General features: G+C 31.9%; 1 protein-coding gene across 1 annotated transcript; it reads left to right on the top strand.

Moving 5' to 3' along the window:
* Positions 1–2,557: 2,557 nt before the first annotated feature.
* Positions 2,558–20,219, top strand: LOC139486678 (uncharacterized). The gene is made up of 8 exons (XM_071271599.1): positions 2,558–2,671; positions 9,411–9,467; positions 10,989–11,178; positions 12,093–12,395; positions 13,042–13,105; positions 18,436–18,479; positions 18,840–18,920; positions 20,176–20,219. Exons 2-8 carry the CDS (start codon positions 9,444–9,446, stop codon positions 20,217–20,219), a joined length of 750 nt encoding a protein of 249 aa, XP_071127700.1. The 5' UTR covers positions 2,558–2,671; positions 9,411–9,443.
* Positions 20,220–23,067: the final 2,848 nt, after the last annotated feature.

Here is a 23,067-nt window from a genome sequence, read left to right as displayed (position 1 = left end):
TTAAGATTTTCAATTTGCCATTGATTATGGACTTTCCGTTTTGAATTTTCATCGGCATTTGTTTGATCCGGTAAAACGTCACTTTTTGTCTGAAGAAAATTCATCGTGTATGCTATTAACAAACTATTACGCATTTAATATCTGAAAAAAATAATTTAACTCCAAAATTCATAAGTATTTGATTCAGATGTCCGCTTAATAAATCAAAAGCAGATATTTGAAAAAGGAGGCTAGAGCTATCTCTGCTAAGCGGTGAAAAAACCTGGTTTGCCTCACTACTAAATTATAGCTTTTGAGCTGTCATTCACTTACCCAATTTCTGTTTACTTCAGAATGTTAATTAAATACACACGAACAATCTTGAACTATATAAATTATGATTCTTGTGATTAAACAGTCAATAATTCTGACAAAAATGAGACCACTCGTTTAAAAACAAAGGTTAGCTTAACATGCTTATAGACCCACATTAAACTCAGTGTACGGACTCATCTCATAGTGACATCGCGTTATACCAAGGGGGTACACAAATGTCTACAAGACTCCAACCAACGCCCGAATGTGTTATAGTATAAATGTTTATAATATTTAAGGATAACTTTATTTAGAAGACTTTAGGTATTTGTTTTTGGAGGAAGTAGGAGTGGTCTGATATGTTTAGAGATATAAGAGATGTGGTCTGAGTGCAAATGACACAACTTTCTATCCAAGTCATAATTGTAAAAGTAAACAATCATAGCTGAAAGTATGGTAGTCCAACAGGAGCTTGACTAAAACCGAACAGCAAGCCAAAAATGGCACAAAAAGATGCCTTGGTACTTTCTTACGTTTATTTCGGACAAAATTCACCTTTAAAACTTTTGCCTCAAAAAAAGACAAACAATATTTATAAAGTTTGTCTGAAGATGTTGTAATGTTTTGACATATTTATTAATTGTTACATTGCACACTCATAATAAGTTACTGTGAGAAAATCAAACCTCCTTTTTGACCTGCCTCATATTTATAATGTCTGTTATCAAAATAAAGAAATTGTATTCGACTTTTATATACAAGAGACTGGTTAAGCTAGCTATAAAATCAGGTTGGATCCACCATTTTCTATATAAGGATATGTCCATACAGCTGTTTTCTTCCCGTTTGATGTTTTTGCGCTCTTGATTTTCCAATTTGGTAAGGAACTTTACGTTTTTCATTTTCCATTGATTTTGGACTTCTTTTCTATTTTGCTATGTAATTTTTAGCCATGTAGATAGATAACAAATGACTTTATTTTATTTTATGGGCCAACAAACATCTTATATTAGATTTTGGACAGTTTTTAACACTTTTAAAACGTGTCTACTTTTAATCGATTCAATCAGTTTATAAGAAAAAAAAATTGTACTAATTAATTCATACAAGACGCTCAAGTTCAACGTCAAATATGTATCATCTATTAAGTATGCTATAAAAAATAAAAATAAAATCACAAAAATACTGAACTCAGAGGAAAATCAATTTGGAAAGTCCATAATCACATGGCAAAATCAAAAAACAAAACGCATCAAAAACGAATGGACAAGAACTGTCATATTCCTGACTTGGTACAGGCATTTTCAAATGTAGAAAATGGTGGATTAAACCTGGTTCTATAGCGCTAACCCTCTCACTTTAATAACAGTCTCATCAAATTCCGTTACATTTACATGATGCGTTAAATAAACAGTCACAATCAATAAAATAGTCAAAATATGGGAACATCAGTCATCATCGTATAACAATTTAACAGGACACAACAACATCTACTATCTACGAACACATGGATTGATTTGAGTGTCTGACGTCAGAAAAATTATATACGTCACATAAATTTGTCGTTCAATGTGAATACAATAATCAAAAGTACCTGGATTATAAACAATTTTAAATTTTACATAGGCAATGAGCGCAGACAGGGTTAAAAAATCAAAAGTATGTAAGAATAAATTACAGAAATCAAACTAGTCCAAAAGTTATACATAGAATTTATGAGAATCCAAAACTTTTAAAAGGAACAATTTAACAGGACACAAAAACCTATCCACGAACACATGGATCTACTTGAGTGTCCGACGTCAGAAAAAATGATACTTTTCAAATGTTTTTAGTCAAAAATGAAAGTGACCGCATTCGTGTTCTGTCGCAATCTTTATATATGTTATTTATTATTATCAAATACAACCTAGATGTTGATATTAAGAATGAACACAAAAGCGGCTACTTCCATTTAACATAGAAAGTGTTCAAAAATTAGGTCAAATGATAAAATTGTGAAGATTTTAGTAATTTTGCTTGACTTGATTATGTCAGTTCCCGATACATGTGCATTGTATTGTCATAAACAGCCGTGTATGTAACAGAAGTATACTACTTTTTTATTTATAGCCAAAAATTTACACTTTAACAATTTTGTGAAACTGCTATATTTTGAGACAAAACGGAGCTAATTCTGTCATGATTTATGCACTCCGGAAATGTATAGTTCAATTAGTTTATTTTAAAAGTCTCAAGTCATATAACTAAAATCGTACGCATCATTTAACCGATACAAATATTTGTATGACATGGTGTTTACAGGTAAAACCAGTAAACACAGTTGAAGGAGGGACTTTTCAATCAAACTACATACATTGTATAATATAACATTGCGGTAAGATATTTTATTTGATATTTTGAAGCCAATTTATATATTAGAATGATAATGTTAGTTATTCGAACATTTAAGTCAATGAGGAATGACACTACTGGCTATTGAACCTAAATTCAATTGTGTATACACTATTTCTGTGATTTTGACCTTTTTTCTACCTACGTGTTGCTAAACACATTTGTCTTTCACCCTTAAGTTAAAATTATATAGTATTGACATAAATCCAGTAAATGTACTTAATCTTACACCTAAGGATTAAATTGGCAAAGCGTCCATTTTTGCTACTTTCGTTTTTATTACAAACACTAGTATAAATATAAGCGTTGTAAGAATGTCAGTTCGACAAGTTTGCAATGCTCTTCAACTTTGTACTTGTTTGGCTTTATAAATATTTTGATATGAACGTCACTGATGAGTCTTATGTAGACGAAATGCGCGTCTGGCGTATTAAATTATAATCCTGGTACCTTTGATAACTGTTTACACTACTGGGTCGATGCCACTGCTGGTGGACGTTTCGTTCCCGAGGGTATCACAAGCCCAGTAGTCAACACTTCGGTGTTGACATGAATATCAATTATGTGGTCATTTTTTAAATTTCCTGTTTACAAAATTTTGAATTTTTCAAAATACTAAGGAATTTTTTATCCCAGGCATAGATTACCTTAGCCGTATTTGGCATAACTTTTTAGAATTTTGGATCCTAAATGCTCTTCAACTTTGTACTTGTTTGGCTTTATAAATATTTTGATATGAGCGTCACTGATGAGTCTTATGTAGACGAAACGCGCGTCTGGCGTACTAAATTATAATCCTGGTACCTTTGATAACTTTTTTCACCACTGGGTCGATGCCACTGCTGGTGGACGTTTCGTCCCCGAGGGTATCACCAGCCCAGTAGTCAACACTTCGGTGTTGACATGAATATCAATAATGTGGTCTTTTTATAAATTTCCTGTTTACAAAATTTTGAATTTTTCAAAATACTAAGGATTTTCTTATCCCATAAATATTTTGATATGAGCGTCACTGATGAGTCTTATGTAGACTTTTTGCAGAAGAGTTAGCTAAAAACAAAAATGCTTTCTCGTAATCAAACGAAAACATATATTAACAAAGCAGGCGGGGGTTTGTGCTCCTTCATATTCAAAAAATATGTTCTAATAATCATTGATTATCAAACCAATGATGTCATTTAAATCTGTTCTGTACATTGACAAGAGGGGCGAAAGATACCAGAGGGACAAACTCGTTACATTGAAAACAAACTGACCACGTCATAGCTACAACATAAAAAGACAAACAGACACATAATAGTAAACGAGACACAACATAGAAAACTTTAGACTAAGCAACACGAACCCAACCAAAAACCAGTGGTGATCTCAAGTGTTATGTAATAGTAAGCAGATCTTTGTCTCAAGTACATGTGGTGGTACCTGTCGTAATACTTACGTAATTACAAATCTGGTAAAATTTACGATGGGATTGTTTCAACTGCACCCTGGGAATATCTTATCAATGTTATATATATATATTCCGTATGCAGGCACTACTGAGCTTCACAATTGGGAAACTGAAACCATCTCTTTTGTCGTAAAGTTGTTTTAACCCTCATTATCAATTTTTTTATGTGCGTCATGATATGAGGCAGATTTAAATGTATCTGTAGCATTCTTTATCTCTGATTCGATGGGATAGATTCGTTCAAAATAGGCACCAAATTTAGTGAAAGAACATCGTCTATATAGCGGAACGTACAGATAAGTAATTACTAACCTCTAATTTCTTCCTTAAAAGTCCATGTATGCGTCAGACTCATTACAATCAAGAAACAAGCTAGCAGAAGAAAAGCACATTTAAATCCGACAGTGTGTTAGAAAACACGTCCTCTAAACGTCACAAATATGTTGTCAATTAATAATTCAATCATCTTGATCATGAAAGTTTCAGATAAAAACAATCGTTGAATTAGCATGATTCTATACAAAGTAGGATTTATCCCTCCCAAAGATATGATACTTGAATCTACCGTCGACATTCTCTTTTTGAAACACACCAATACCGACTCTTTCAATTAAGTTTGGAATAAAAAAATGATTTTTGAAAAAGATTGATTTTAGTTGAAATGATGGAATGTTTTGTTTTGAGTGAGAAATCACGTTTGTTCATTGACTTTACATACAAACCATTGATGTGTCATCCTTCCTCATAACTCATTAAGTGAAGAGTTTCCTTATTCGTTCCAATTTTTTTCATTTCAAATTTGACAGGACACATATTATTGCCAAACAAATTCTCTACAAATCTAAACGTTGATAAATGTCATGCTTTATTTAACTCAGACCATTATAACTGCATCATGTTGTAAAAATCATACTGTTTTTAGTTAAATAACGTAAGTTACTGTATATTCATACATTTATATTAATAATATTCTTATGTCTATAAACTATTTCCGTCGATCATATATTGTGAAATGCCTATCATGATTATATGTTAATTGTTTATTGAATCAACCTATTTTGTCTATTGTGTTGATAGTGTTCAATTGTATTTGTCCATATAGCTACGTTATAGGTCTATTGAAATATAAATATGACACTTGAACCTTCAAACAAATTGACATGATTGTAGACATTTAAATATAAAGATCGGAAGGTGAGGCTCGTTAAGGGTAATATGTAAGTTCATCAAAATGACTAAATAAAACTTTAATATGATTTTTTTCAAGTGTCCTTGTAATTCTGTATTATACATCATGGCTACGACACCTCAAAAACTATTTTGGAAAATAGCTCTGCATCGACTAAACCATGTTCACGAACACGTTCTAGAAACTTTTAACCAGCAATTTTGCAATAATTCCGCATTGGAAAAAAAAGATGTACTGTATATGGAGAATAATACGATCTGTAGTTCAAATGATTTATATAGGCTAGAGCAAAATAGTTATCAAAAGTACCAGGATTATAAACCAGATTATATCTCGTGATATTGTTGTATATACCTGTGTCGTTCAAATGAAAACACAATACTGTCGGACAAAGGAGTAGATCCGGTAATGGCCGATTTTGGCCTCAAATTTCAAGTTTATCTAACGAAAGTTTTTGGACACTTTTTAAACACTTAAAAGTGTCTATTTCAATTGATTCGATTAGTTTCTGTGAAAGATTTTAACTGATTTAGTCATTAACAACGCTCTGATTCAAGCTTCAATGTGAAAAAATCTATGAAATATGCCGAAAAACGTAATTTTTCAGATGTTTTTTGTCAAAAAAGAAAGTGTCCGAATCCGTGTTCATCATCAACCTTTATATATGTTTTGTATTACCATCAAATGCAACTTACATTTAAATATTATGAATGAACACGAATGTGGTCACTTTCATTTCAGACGGAAACCGTCTAAAAATTAACCAAAATGCAAACATTTTGAAGATTTCAGTAATTTAGCATGACTTCATGATGCTAGAACGCGATATTTGTGCATCGTATATTTATGTAGCAGAAGCATTTTACTTTCCAAAATATAGCTTGAAGATTACATTTTCCCAATTTTCTAAAACTGCTATATTTTGGGGCCAAAAAGGGGTTAACTGAACCTACTCCTTTCTCTAGCCCCTTGGTGTGTGATTTTAGACATAAAAAATACCGTGTGTCAAACTCATGAAATATATAAATTTGTTGTTGTATATTCGCTCGCACTTGATTCATTATATTTGGGGTGGACTGGTTGTCTCCGCACGTTTCATTATCTCAGATTGAATAATTGAATGATTTTTTCGAGATTCCCAAGTATAAATGAACCTGTGGTGAATACATCTGTACTAAACATGCTAAATGTCCACAATCTTTTTCTCTGTTATATAACGACTTACATGTTTAATTCATTATCATCATTGCAGCTTTGAATAAGTTAAATAACAAAAAATACCGAACTCAAAGGTCACTACAAATCGGAGTCCCTTTCAATTATCATTAAATGGTGATATTAAGTAAATTCGCTTGTCATGTTTTGCAATTGTTGTCAGATTTTCGAAATCCTCTGGTTTTATCCTCTTGAATGCTTTATGAAAATTTACACATTGACCCCTATCTATTTTATAAATCTTTTAAATGTATGATCATAAGCCATCTGTAAAAGTCGTATGCAATTTTAATTATGTTTTAATAGTTTTTGAGAACTAAAACTTGTTAATGATAAAGCTATGAACAGTCAAGAGAAAACTTTTTCGCGCTCTAAATTTATGGCTAACATCTCGTAAACAAGTACATTGACCGATATATTTTTTTGGCTCTTTTGGTTCCTTTATTTATCTCCTATCAATATACTTGTGTTATGAAAAGATAATTATTTTGAAACTGAGAAGCCAACTCCCTTAAAGGTTTTAACAAATAAAACGTATGAAAATTGCAAGGGTATTATTCCTGACTGCCGGCATTTCCTAATGAAGAAAGTGGTGGATTAAACCTGGTTTTCAGGTAGATAAACCTCTGATTTATATTCAACATTGCCATTCAAGCGGGAGGTTTGGCATGCAACAAAATCAGGTTCAACCCCTTTTTTTTCTTTAAAAGATGTCCTGTACGAAGTCAGATAAATGGTCATTGTTATATTATAGTTCGTGTCTGTGTGTGTTATCTTTAAACGTTGTGTTTCTGTTGTGTCGTTTGTATCCTCTTATATTTGAGTGTGAATTCACATTGCTATAAGACGCGTTCGTGTCACGTTATTTTCTATTCCAAATTCATGTATTTACTTTTCATGTTATACTGTTATATTTGTTATTCTCGTCGGATTTATATTTTATCTCACTAAATATACTGAGTTTGCGTAATATAAAGTTGTTGTCTAACTGAATGAAAACACAGTTAAAAAAATATCATAGAGCTTATTATGAAAATACGAACTATTACCCGTGGTTGTCTATACACACTCAAACAAATGTATGGACTTGTCTGGGAAAATATATTATACCTTCTCTGAAGTAGTTTACCTTAGCTTCATTTTAGCCGGTTTCTATTTCTATTATAAAATATGTTTGGTATTTTGCAGTAATGTGATATGGTCTTTTTCGTGATGATTTACTGGATTTCTCCCCCCCCCCCCCCAAAGTACGTTATTCTCTAACTTTGTTGATGACTGCACAACTAAAAAGTAATATAACCAAAATACTGAACTCCTAGGAAAATTCAAAACGAAAAGTTCCTAATAAAATGGCAAAATCGAACCACAAAACACATCAAATGAATGGACCAGTATCACATTCCTGACTTGGTACAGGCATACTCAAGTGTAGAAAATGATGGATTGTTAATTTCTTCTTATAACTCTGTTCGGGCAGTTTTTATGGATTCCCAATTTCATCTTTAGAATATGACTTAATAAACGCTTTAGTATAAACATCGAAATTTATCTCGAGTATCTATGTAAGAATCTGTTTCTCTTATGTTTAATAGATAAACTTATTCAAGATATCCTTCGATTACATCCTACGTTTGACTTGTTCGAAGTCTGAGTCATTCAAAAAAAAAGTTTTCAATTTTCAAACACCTGTTAGCACATTTCGTTTCACTCTGAGAGATGAGGTAGATTATGACATTTACCTTTAACTTATTCAACTTTGTTTTAATTCTTTTAACATCTTTAAACAATGGTGCAGAAAGGGATAAATGGCAAGAAAATATAAAAATGATTACAGCATAAACGATACCAATTTAACAAGTTGAACATTATTACCAAGTCAACTATCTAAATCGTCAGATACATTTCAAGTTCCAATACATTTCATATAACCTTCCCAAAAAATTTGTTGTTTTATTGTGTTTTACTGGCTGAGAACAAAAAAGGGTGGTGAAAAGCCTCGATGTTTTAAATAACACTGCTACAAAGACCACAAACTAACAATAATATGCATTAGATATTCACATGACAATACTTTTAACAAACAAAAAAGTATAACTAAAATGACTAATAACATATATAAATGTTATGTATAAATAAGAAGACGCTGTATGAATACGAATGAGACAACTATTCATCCAAGTGTAAAAGCAAACAATTTAAGGTCAAGGTACGGCCGTAAATGCGGAGTCCTGGGACAAACCGTAAAGCAAGCTATAAAAGGCGCTATGATGACTTGTGTAAAACAATGCAAACAGGAACACAAATAGTCTTATCCATTCAAAAACGAGAAACGATGAACAAGTTTGAACCGCACCTAAAAACAACAACCACTGACGAAAATGCTCTTATATGTGTTTGACCTGTATGATACATATGCTACATAATGTAACGCTATCGGACTTCTTAAATTAATTTGAAAAACATAATGTTACTCAACTGTCACTTATTCAAATGCAACGATGGTAAAGGTTAAAAGGCTTCTCTTTATAATACAAATTAAAGGTGCCTGTATGTTGGTTTAAGTTTGATGTATATATAAAAAATCACCGACAGTTTAAGACTACTATACCTCAGTGGACAGAAAATCGATCTGCAGGAATTCTCATTTATAACAATTACATATTTATTAATTTGCATAAATTAAACATGTAAATATTTGAAATCAATGAGTTTCATTTCTTTATTTATATATCAGTGTTTCTGTATAGCTATACATATAGTGTGTGACAGCTTCATTCACGTGTTCCATTTAAACATACTGTTAAAATTTGTTATTTTTGCATCGTTATTATATTTTTGAATATTAATCTAGCTTATTTATATTTCTAGATATAATAAGAAATACATGAATGAACATGTATAATGATACAGATGATAAACATTCAGGTATAGTTTTTATGACATTTTAGTGCATTTTGAAAAATACTCGGTTTTAAATAATTTTTGCCTGTATAGTTCATGTAGTTCATGTTCATTGACATTTTTTATGTTCTAAATTCTTTTTTGTTCAAATTGTGATGTTTTTCTTTGTATTAATTTAATTTTTATATCAGACGGTTTATCAACGGTTTATATAATATAAGAAGATGTGGATTGAGTGTCAATGAGACAACTATTTTGAATTTTAAAAGAACTAAGGCTTTTCTACCTCAGGAATTGATTACCTTATTAGTGTTTGGCCAAACTTTAAGGAATTTTGTTCATCAATGCTCTTCAACTTTGTACTATATTATCTATTTATTTTTCTTTAACTTTTTGGGGATTCTATCGTCATTTATGAGTTTTTTGTACACGAAACGCTCGCCTGGCGTAAATACAAAATATAGTCCTAGTATCTATGAAGTGTGTGTTGTTGATCTACATTCTCGTCACAATTTGTGAACGTAAACCATTACATGTCAAAATTCGGACCTCAACACAAAGACTTGGTTCACACCAAACAGCAAGCTACAAAAAGCCTAAAAAATTACTATTGTAAAACAATTCAAACGGGAAAACTACCATGTATATGACTATTTCAGGAGACAATAAGTTGCGTGAGCTCAATTTTCAGAAATGTCAAATTGAAGACATATATAGAAAGAACTTACTCATTTTATGATTCTGTGATTCTGACATTCGATTGAAGGATTGCAAGCATCAGTCATAAGAATAAAAATCTATCTTAATTTTAAAATTTGCAAAATGAATAATGACCCATATGTATTTCTGTAGTTCGTAATTTTGTTTGAATAACATGCTTTGTACTCTGACGTTTTTTAGTATAATTGAAATTATGATATTTCCTCCTTTACTGAGCACCTGATATTACTCCCATTTTTGGTAGGGTTCGTGTTGCTTAGTCTTAGTTTTCTATGTTGTGTTTGTTTACTATTGTATGTTTGTCTTTTTCCTTTTTAGCCAAGACGTTGTCAATTTATTTTCGATCTATGCTTTTGATTGTCCCTTTGGTGTCTTTCGTCTCTCTTTTTAGTAATAATTTACATGGAAAGTTTTTTGCAACTCAATAAAATAAAACCGATACATATTATTACATACAATATTCATGAAATCAGACGTCTGTGAAATTAAATCAGAATAGTAGCTTAAAACCCCCCATAAAATTGCACTTTTTGTGACGTAATATTGAAGTAGAATGTAATCTAATCTCTAAATAATATCAAAGCTAATGCAATGGCTAGATAGGAAATATGTCTTTTTGTTACAAATTTCTCAAATTTGTTTTACCAATTTGAGATAAAGAAATATAATATTTACAATTTTAACAAAAACGTAAAAAACCTCAAATGGGAAATTCTTTAAGTTTATTTTTTTTCGAATGTCATATTGTCTGAGCTGCAGCTTCAGTATAAATTTTGAATTCAAGTATCTATGATCAATTGATTTATAATGAGTATCTAATTTCAGATTTTTTTATTTGGATTACTATCTACAATCAATGGGTTTGATCTACAATGTCCCCACCCATCTCAACGAACGGCTCGTATTCAGAGTGTATGTAGTGGAAATTCTAGTGCATACACCTGCTTATACGACACAATAAAGAAAGGTTACGTAGAATTTTGTTCTAATAGGAAAGACAACTTTGTCAGAGCAGGTATAGAAATTTGTTTTGTTTTATTTCACGTAATTATTATGAAACGACTATTGTACACTTGCACAGTTATCTTATTAAAAATGAACTCGGAACACGGTGATAACGGTGTAGATTCTGGAAAATTAAATAATTTTAAACGATCTGCTTGTTAATTAAGAATCTTTTATTAAGTACTTTTGTTTGTTTTAATCTTTGAATCTTTTTATATAAGGATACTAACGAGACTATCAGAATACATACAACCATACACTGCTTACTGTCGATATTGCACATTGTTATGTTTGTATCTACGTGACATTAAACATTAAGCAGCTCTGTTTAAAAAAAACCATCATAGATACCAGGACTGACACGCGTTTCGTTTAGAAAAGACTCATCATTGACTCTATAATAAAAAATACTCATAAAAAGCCAAACAAGATACGAAGTAAACGTTTTGCGTAATACAGATACTGTAACACATTCTTAAGGTAGAAAAGTCTAAGTATTTAAAAATGAAAAGTTGTGTAAACAGTTAATTTATAAGTATGACCATATCATCAATATTTCATGCTAACACAGACTTAACTCATTTTTTAAAATTGTGAAAGAACATCGTTTATATATCGGTGAACAATATCTGCTGTAAAGAGATTAATTTTGTTCGTATCGATCTTTATTACTTTTAAACGTATATCTCAAGATCTCATTGAATCAGCCACAATTACAGAAATACCTCATGATTTTGTTCGTTCGACGCGAATCTTTAAGTATACTTGCATTGCTTACGCTCAGATATAAACATTAGAAAGCCAGTGGTAAAACAGATGGTTGGACATATCTGTAAACAGTCGTGGTCGATTGCAGATACAATTTAATTTTCCAATGATGTTACTCTTCTTACTTTATAAGGTTTATTTACCTTCATGTTGCAGGGCTTAAATATGTTATCTCCGGGACATATAGAAATGTTAGATGTTCTGACGGACGATATCAACCTGTCAGATTCTGGTCAAACCAAAGCAGCGTTTGTATGAACTTAAAGTCAGAGTGTAACGGTTTTGGTGAAATAGTATACAACAACATATCATCAATTAATGATGCCACTTGTAGATGTGATTACACCAGGGGCTATGCATTTGTCTCTAAGCCACGAAATAAGTGTTTCTGTGTTCCGTTGGAAGAGGATTGTTCCTGTTACATCAAAAAATGTTCAACGAATACTTCATTATCCCCCGGTTAGTTTTATGTATGTTGATGCTCATTAGTTTCTTGTCCGTGAAAAACATTTGTGTAAGTTGATGCTCACATTTTTAAAAAAACTATTATTTTGCAGGCTATCAAATGTTACTATTCATTATTATTCATCTATGAGGTATTAGACATCTCGGCTACATGTATCACAAATCATTTTTTAACACAATTGGTACATGTCCAGTTTATTGATTTTAGGTATCATTGGTAGTCCATGGCTGCATAGTAGCTTGTCAATGGTATACTCAAACTTTGATTGATTATCAACTTTAAAAATATATATAAACAGTATAAACTGTAGACAAGATATAATTATTTGGTTAAATTAAAAAAAGTGATTCTTTAACATATCATTCTTTAATATAAGTAATCAAAATATGAGTAAAAAATATTGACACATTAACAAACTAGTCAAAGTGTTTGTTTTACAAACAAAAATAACATATTATTCAGTTTCGTATTACGCATTCTCGATGTGTGAATGTCAATGACATCCCGTTCTTCAAATGCAAAAAGCACTGGTTTTGTCATCTATGTATCTAATAACCAACTTACGCATTGCATAATTAACTATCCGAATTTAAAAGATTCAATACGATTAAATGTAAGAATTTTCCATTTTCTTTTCAGATTATGAATGCAATTATATTGGTTTAATGAAAGACAGTTTCTATTGCGAACACGTTAATAAAAGGTATTTAATTTTTGATCTTGGTTGATGATTTTTAACCAATTAACCACTTCAATATGAATAACCTGCCTAAAATATCTTTCTGTTTTTTTGATAGTGTTAGGGTTTTCCTTTTTTTGTATTGCGTTGTGTTTAATGTTATATGGTCTTTCCACTATTTTCTAGTTTTTGCATTGACGCTTTCTTTTTTAGTATCCCCGTGCCTTGTACGTCTCTGTATCACTGGAGTTGTTCAAGCACGTGTAATCTAGGTAAAGAAACCTTACTTTTTTTTTTTTAAAGAAATGCAAATCTCTGAGTAGATGAGTGCTATAAATAATATGAATAAATGAACACAGTATGGGAACAAAACTGTACGGTTTTATAATAATTTGGTCATTCGGGACACTGTCAAGCGGGCTTTGACATTCGTTACAATAACAAGTTGCTTAATGGAAATTTTAATGAACTCAAGTGTTACTATAAAACGTTTCTGCTTCAAGTTTTTATAATCAGAACATTCTTTACATATATATATCAACCAATAAAATAAAAAAAAACAAAATATGCATCCAAACGTTTTCATTAGAATGCATATTGTGGGGCTCCGAGTAAGTCGAACAAAACTGTGACGGAGCAGCGATCAAAAACGATAAACAAACAACGAAAAACCCATCGTTACATTGACAATTTTTATATATACTGTTTCTGATATTATAAGTAACATAGTGTGTTAGTGACCAAATACGATATATGCGGGGGTCAGTAAATTCCATATGGGGCGAGAGCGAAGCTCGAACCCCATATGGAATTTACTTACCCCGTATATATCATATTCTAACATGACTTCCTTCAAAAGCTTTGAGTACACACCCGTGGTAAAATTTGAATATATTACATTGGCTGTTCCGATCGAACTCCCAAATCATGGTTTTTTTATGAATGAGTTTGCGACGTCATAAAACGATGACGTTAGAATATGAGCATTTTACGGGGAAAATACACGCTTGCATTACCGAAAATCATCACAACATGAAAACGTAAACAAACGATGTCAAAATGTGTTATAAGCCATATGTGTTTAAACATTTAAGACATATAAGTAAGTTATCATTTAAATTCATTCAAAACTATCTATATACGTTATTTTAAATAGTTTAAGCATGTCACTAATTCAGTTTGTTCCGTTCTTTTACGCCAATTTAATAGTGTGTTTATTTCTGGGAATGGCAAATATTTGCCTCCACCTAGAGCGCTTCGATCCAAAAGAATTGCCGTATTTGACCTATTAGAATCGAAATAATTCATGGGGGCTTGAATATATCTAGATTTTACCACGGGTTGTCCCTTTATGTCGATATTTTACCCCTCGCTGTCGCTCAGGGTAAAATTATTTGTCATAAAGGGCCAACCCGTGGTGAAATCACGATATATTCAAGCCCCCATGAATTATTCCTTAAGTCTAACATGACGTCCTTCAAACGCTTTGCATACACACCCGTGGTAAAATATGAATATATTGCATGGGCTGTTCTCATTGTACCCCCACGTCATATATGTTTTTTAAATGAATGAGGAGCCCGACGTCATAGAACGATGACGTAAGAATGTAAGCATTTTACGGGAACATTCACGCTTATGAATCCGAAAATCATCACAACAAGGAAACGTAAACAAATGGTGCTAAAATGTGACAAGCCCGAACCAAAGTCGTTTAAACGGGAAATATGGTTATATGAAAAAACAGATGTGGAAAAGTTTCAAATATGTTGAATGCAAATTGAATGGAATGAACTCTTTTCCAATGTTGAGGAAGTAGACGAAAATGGTCACTATATTCACTGAAAAAATCCTCAGCATTGCAAGAGAGAGAATTCCAACCAAAATAGTAACTATACGTGGTAATGACAACACTGGTTTAACAGTAATATCAGAAAAGCAATTCGAATAAGGGATAGATTACGAAAAAAAATCAATTCAATTTAAAAAAAAAAACGGATATTAATAAATATAAGAAACAGAGGAATAAAGTGAACAATATGAAAAAGGAAGCGAAAGAAAATTTTGAGAAAAACTTTGAAAATATAATACTAGATGACGCTTCAGATTCTAAGACTTATTCGAAAAATATGAAGATGCTGATTAGGCAAATAGAGGATCTAATAACATACCCCCATTAAAAAATATTCTTAATGATGAACGTTTTGAGGAGTTCGCCGATAGAGACGACTAGAAATGCGACATTCTAAATAAGTATTTTGTTTCATTTCATCGCTAGCAGATGTTAATGCTCAATTACCCGATTTCGACAAAAAAAATAACAATTTATTGAATGATATAGTGATTAGTACTAGTGAAATTGTTGATATCATAAAAACTAAAAATCCCAAAAAAGCGTCAGGCCCGGATGTCATTAGTCATAAGATGCTTGAAATTTGTCCCGAAAAATTTGCAATTCCATTATGTATTATAATTGATAAATCCTTGCATCAGTGCAAATATCCTTCCAGCTGGAAAAGTGCAAATGTTATAGCCTTATTTAAAAAGGGGGATAGTTCATTACCTTCAAATTATAGACCTATATCACTCATAAGATGCATAGGCAAAGTCATGGAACGTGTTGTATATAAATATGTTTACAACCACTTACAAAGATTTAAATTAATTTATGAGTATCAATCGGGTTTTCTTCCTAAATGTTCACGGTTCACCAACTGTTAGAAATATATAATTGCATATTGAACTCACTTGAAAAGAAAGAGATAAGTTTTGTTTTTTGCGATTTCTCTAGAGCCTTTTATAAGGTTTGGCATGATGGTTTATTACATAAAATGAAGGCTTATGGTATAAATGGAAATCTGTTAAAATGGTTTAGAAGCTACTTAAGTGATATAAAACAAAGGGTGGTTATCAAGCAATCTTCTTCTTTCAGCTGGAGTTCCTCCAGGGTCGGTCCCTGGACCATTACTTTTTATAATAATGTTGAAACATCAGAAATTAACTTTATATTCAATGATAAAAATATACCTATTACAAATATGCATAAACATTTAGGGGTTACATTTAGCAATGATGCTAAATGGAATGCCCACGTTGATAATATTATCTTAAGCACGTCTAAACATATAAATATGCTAAGGAAGTTGAAATATAAACTGAGCAGGAAAAATTTAGAAAAACTCTATTTAGTTTTTATAAGACCTTTATTTGAATATGCAAGTGAGGTTTGGGATAATATTTGGTAGGTTATATCAATAAACTGGAACTAGCTCCAAGCTGCTAGAATAGTTACGGGGTTACCTACATGTATATTCACAAGCTCAAGAGTTATTTATGAAGAACTTGGATGGGAAACATTAGCTGAAAGAAGAGAGAGAAGAAAAATCTAAATGTTTTATAATATTCAAAATAATCATGTTCAAGAATATTTCTCAAATTTAATTCCCCAAAAGATACAAAGTATGACGGTCTATCCTCTTCGCAATGGAAATGACATCATTATTCCATTCTGCAGACTAGCATTAACTAACGATTCTGTTATTCCATCAACCATACGTCTTTGGAATAATCTTGATGATTCAACTCTTGATGCGGAATCAATTAATAAATTTAAAACTGAACTAAAAAACCGTTATCCTCAGAGTAATATATTTGTACCGAAGCATTATGAATTTGGAAATCGAAAATTGAATATAATTCTCACCCAACTTCGATGTTTTGCATCATCCTTAAACTATGATCTATTTAGGGTCAACATTATTTCTGACCCTTCCTGTCGCTGTGGTGTTAATCGTGAAGATTCCTATCATTTCTTTTTTAAATGTATATTATATTCAGACATACGAAATAAACTGTTTGAACGTCTGCGCTGGCTTCCGAATGATTGTAAAATTAACATAGAACTACTTTCCTCGGGTAGTTGTCTTCTTTCTATAGAGCAAAACCAAACCATTTTGAAAAATGTCTTTGAGTTCATTAAAAGTTCGGAAAGATTTCAAATTGTCTAGGTAGCAAACCATGATCGCACACACATCATCATCTAAGTAAGATTTCTTCTCCCTTTTTTCGCTAACGCTCAGGGTAAAATATTTGTCATAAAGGGCCAACCCGTTGTAAAATCACGATATATTCAAGCCCACATGAATAATTTCATAATTAGGTCACTAGCACACTATGTAACGAATGTATCTTACCGACTATCTATTTGTTGAATTTAGACTAGAGTCTTATTTGCTATCATAATATCTTCTTATTTCTATATTAAAGTGTTCAAATGTTCAATTTAAAGAACCTTCTTCAATTGGTCTGTACTAAAAATGAATGGAAGCAATAACTATTTACTACCAACATCCTTGATAAAATAATATTAAACAGAACTTTCAATACTTTTAAATAAACAAACAGTGCCAAAGTCGTAAATCCGCTATTAACCGTGTAATGAATTAAGCCCAGCCTCCCTACTAACCTATTTATAGCTACTATTGAATATACACGGTCTTCACGCGGACGCTTTTAACCAATCATATGCGTAGAAATGTATAGGAGGTAAGATGAATTTGGCTAAGGAAAGCTCCGAGTGATTGTACAGATGGGCTCTAAGCAATTGTACAATAAACTTGTATCCGACATTTAGAAAATGAGTATATTTGGATTTCGACTTAGACAATGACTTTTAAACTTTCAGACAGGCAAGACTATGTATCAGAAACGGTACATATACAAATTTTGATAGTAACGATTGGTTTTTCGATGTTTATTAAACATTTATGATCGATTTAACAAGAGCCCCACCATTCTAATAAAAACGAATTGATGCAAATGTTGTTTTTATTATTGTATTGGTTCATGTATACGTATAGAATGTTCTGATTACTAAAACATGAAGCAGAAACTTTTTGCAGTGAAACTTGAATGTATCAAACGTCCCATCAAGCAACTTGTTATTGTTACGAATGTCGGAGCCCCGCTTGACAGTCTCCCGAATGACCAAATTATTATAAAACCGTACAGTTCCGTTCCCACACTGTGAATGAAGGTAAATTAAAACGACAACAAGACATGCACCGAAAGATATTGTCACTAAATATCAATATGGTAATATATAAAAAAGAAGATGTGGTATGAGTGTCAATGAGACAACTATCCACGAGAGACCAATATAACACAAAAAATAACAACTATAGGTCACCGCACGGCCTTCAACAATGTGCAAAGCCCATACCGCATAGTCAGCTATAAAAGGCCCCGATAAGACAATGTAAAACAATTCAATCCAGAAAACTAACGGCCTTATTTATGAAAAAAAATGAACGAAAAACAAATATGTAACACATGAATATATTGCCTCATTTTAGGCAAAAACATGGAAATGGAACCGACATGCCTGTTTTATTTGAAGGTAAGGATCCTTTTAATAGAGTATCATTCCTCCATAATTTGTTTGGAAGGTACATATACATAGTCATGAAAAGGACATATATAGAATAAATGTGTTGAATAAACTTTTGACTTCATTCTGCCAAAAACATTGTTGATCATTTGCATATGTTTATATATATTAACTGCGTACCTGTTATTTTCGAAAACAGTACATTCTAGCAGAGGAATATGAATTAACAAGTTGACTTTATAAATTGCATGTATTAATCCTGATAAACTGCACATTACTATCTACAAAGGAGATTAAATCAAGTATAGTATAAACTTTATTGCCCTATACAAAAAGTAGTTTACCAAACACCATTAAATCTATTTGCAGATAATAACCAATGGGAATCTTGGGAGACTCCTGGACGCATTGGTTTTGCAGGCTTTACACTTGGTTTCATTGTCATTTCAGGTAAGCTAGTAAAACTAAGTGTCACTTGTATGCTTACATATACAGAAGTTGAAGTAAATAATCAAGTGCTTCAAATGTCTATCTCAACGATTGTGGTATTAGGTGTATGAACAAGAGGCTATGGTTATTTTTGTCATGTAGTAAATGTTAAAAGATAACTAACTTCATTCTCATTGCGTTTGTTTTTTTCCGTAACTAAATTCAAAGTGTATCCGAATAAACCTTGTTTGGTAAACCTTTTATCACCGTACATGTTTTATAATACATTGGCAATACCGTTAAAATACATCTTGAATAATATTTAGAAGTTTATTTATCGTTTTTTAAAAGTTATCTATACATTTGCCCTACAAATTGTCGTTTTTGCGTCTAACTCATATTACATACAGTGTTCGATAAATGAATAAGGTGTAGACAATTCACAACTCGGAAACTCAACATAAACCCCAACGACAAAAAAGCAAAGAGGAAATCTTGGACAAACACACAAAAGGTTTGTTTTATGTTTCTATGAAATTTCGCCAAAATGAATAATAAATTATTCAGTCAATTTAATATCAATGAGGCGTGAATCATATCTGAATGCTAAAAAGAGTTGTTTCATAAAAAGAACGGCCAACGTAGATTCAAATGTCATATCTAAGGGAAGTATCAATCTATTTCAAACAAAACATCCTCTGAAACTATACATATTTAATAAGATGCCTGGTCTAAGTGATCTGTTATGATATACAAGTATATAATATAAGACTTTTCATCTGGCAAAAGTATCAACAAATTTGATTTTTTTTTCTTTTTCCCTGAAACTATCATAATCAAGATGCTTCTTAGAAGGAATGGAAAAAGGCTATCAGTATCCTTTAATTCCACTTTTCGAGTAAAAGGTTGATGCGCTTTCGAAAAATAACTCAAAGCTAGGTTACTATGTTGAACGCATCTATTCTATAGGACTTAAATGAAAGGGTTCTTAAGTACAATATAGTAGTTTATTATTGAATTGTAATCTATATTAAATTACCTGCTTGAACAATACGTTAAGGAAAACTGCATGAAAAATCATCATTTTATCCATAGTGTAAACAATATTTTATTATGATAAATACAAGTATAAATTATAAACACATTCACAATAAGGACCCAGATACAAGCAACAATTGCTTATATTAATCTGTCTCCTTGGTAAATTAGATACATTATACACAAATAAATCAAAACTACATGCTCTGTTACATAATTAAGATATTAATATTATCAGTTGAGTTACATAATGAACTGAAAAGTAAAGAAAAATGCAACTGATAAGACGAAATGCTTACAGGTTTATTGTATGAGTCATTATTTGTAAACCTTTTAGTTTTGATATTGAACCGTTGTACCATGAGAAATAAACTAATGTTTTCTTCATTCGAAATTGTATCTGAGCCATTTAATAGAAAATTGGTGTCCATTAGTACCGTTAGTTTTAGGCTTCAAAATGATATTATCACTTCTTGACCTAATGAACAATTTTATTTCCATCAGACTTTCTCTAAATGCTTTGGTTTTAGAGATATGAGCCAAAAACTGCATTTTACCCTATGTACTATGTTTAGGCATGGCGGCCATCATGATTCACGGGCTGGGTCATCGGACACCTTTTTAAAACTACATACCCTAATGATGATTGTGGGCAAGTTTGGTTAAATTTGTCTTAGAAGCTTCAGAGAAGATTTTTGTAAAAGATTACAAAAATTTACAAAAATATGCTAAAAATTTACTTTAAAGGCCAATTGCTACTTAAGGGGTCAATTAACCATTTTAGTTATGTTGACTTATTTGTAGATCTTACTTTGCTAAACATTATTGCTGTTTACAGTTTATCTCTATCTATAATAATATTCGAGATAATAACCAAAAACAGGCACAATTCCTTAAAATTAGGGGCAGCAACCCTACAACGGGTTCTCCGATTAACCTGAAAAAAATTCAAGACAAATAGATCTTGACCTGATTTACAATTTTACCCTATGTCAGATTTGCTCTAAATGCTTTGGTTTCAGAGATATAAGCCAAATCAAAATTTTACCCCTTTGTTTTATTTTTAGCCATGGCGGCCATCTTGATTGGTTGGTCGGGTCACCGGACACATTTTTAGCTCACCTGGCCCGAAGGGCCAAGTGAGCTTTTCTCATCACTTGGCGTCGGTCGTCCGTCGTCTGTCGTCGTTAACTTTTACAAAAATCTTCTCCTCTGAAACTACTGGGCCAAATTTAACCAAACTTGGCCACAATCATCATAGGGGTATGTAGTTTAAAAACTGTGTCCGACGACCTGGCCAAATACCTAAGATGGCCGCCATGGCTAAAAATAGAACATAAGGGTAAAATGCAGTTTTGGCTTATAACTCAAAAACCAAAGCATTTAGAGCAAATCTGACATTGGGTAATTTTTTTATTCAGGTCAAGATCTATCTACCCTGATATTTTCAGACAAATTGGACAACCCGTTGTTAGGTTGCTGCCCCTGAATTGGTAATTTTAAGGACATTTTGCTGTTTTTGGGTAATATCTTGAATATTATTATAGATAGAGATAAACTGTAAACAGCAATAATGTTAAGCAAAGTAAGATTTACAAATAAGTCAAATGACTGAAATGGTCAGTTGACCCCATTAGGAGTTATTGCCCTTTATAGTCAATTTTTAACCATTTTTCGTAGATCTTAGTAATCTTTTAGAAAAATCTTCTCCTCTGAAACTACTGGGCCAAATTTAACCAAACTTTGCCACAATCATCATTTGGGTATCTAGTTTCAAAAATATGTCTGATGACTTGGCAAACCATCCAAGATGGCCGCCTTGGCTAAAAAAAAAAGGACATAGGGGTAAAACGCAGTTTTGGCTTATAACTCAAAAACCATAGCAATTATAACAAATCTGACTGTGGATAAAATTGTTATTCAGGTCAAGATCTATCTGCCCTGAAATTTTCAGACAAATTGGACAACCCGTTGTTAGGTTGCTGCCCCTGAATTGGTAATTTTAAGGACATTTTGCTGTTTTTGGTTAATATCTTGAATATTATTATAGATAGAGATAAACTGTAAACAGCAATAATGTTAAGCAAAGTAAGATTTACAAATAAGTCAAATGACTGAAATGGTCAGTTGACCCCATTAGGAGTTATTGCCCTTTATAGTCAATTTTAAACCATTTTTCGTAGATCTTAGTAATCTTTTAGAAAATTCTTCTCCTCTGAAACTACAGGGCCAAATTTAACCAAACTTTGCCACAATCATCATTGGGGTATCTTGTTTAAAAAATGTGTCCGATGACTTGGCCAACCATCCAAGATTGCCGCCATGGTTAAAAATAGAACATAGGGGTAAAATGCAGTTTTGGCTTATAACTCAAAAACCAAAGCATTTGGAGCAAATCTGACATTGGGGTAAAATTGTTATTCAGGTCAAGATCTATCTGCTCTAATTTTTTCAGATGAATCGGACAACCCGATGTTAGGTTGCTGCCCTTGAATTGGTAATTTTAAGGAAATTTTGCTGTTTTTGGTTAATATCTTGAATATTATTATAGATAGAGATAAACTGTAAACAGCAATATTGTTCAACTGAGTTAGAGTTACAAATAAGTCAGTATGACCAAAATGGTCAATTGACCTCCTAAGGAGTTATTGCCCTTTATAGTCAATTTTTTACAATTTTCATAAAATTTGTAAATTTTCACTATCATTTTCCACTGAAACTAACAGGACGTAGTTCATGATAGATACAGATAAGTTTAGTAAAGTAAGATCTACAAACACATCACTATCACCAAAACATACATTTGTCATGAATCCATCTGTGTCCTTTGTTTAATATTCACATAGACCAAGGTGAGCGACACAGGCTCTTTAGAGCCTCTGGTTTAAATTAGATATCCTAATGATAGTTTCAGAGGAGTAGATATTAGTAAAAGTTAACGACGACGGACGACGACGACAACGGACGATGACGCTCGCCGGATGCAGGTGAGCCCAAAAAAACCAGACACAATAGATGAAATTTAGGGTAAATCTGTAGAGGTCTTTCATCATGTTGATCATCATGACAATATTCATTATTTATTTTGGCAAACAAAATCAAAAAATCAAAACCGGTCAAAGTTTATTTC

The sequence above is a fragment of the Mytilus edulis genome, chromosome 8 (assembly GCF_963676685.1).
Source record: "Mytilus edulis chromosome 8, xbMytEdul2.2, whole genome shotgun sequence".
In the NCBI taxonomy this organism is placed as follows: domain Eukaryota; kingdom Metazoa; phylum Mollusca; class Bivalvia; order Mytilida; family Mytilidae; genus Mytilus; species Mytilus edulis.
Note: the sequence above shows the minus strand (reverse complement) of the source record. Positions and strands in the feature narration are given on the sequence as shown.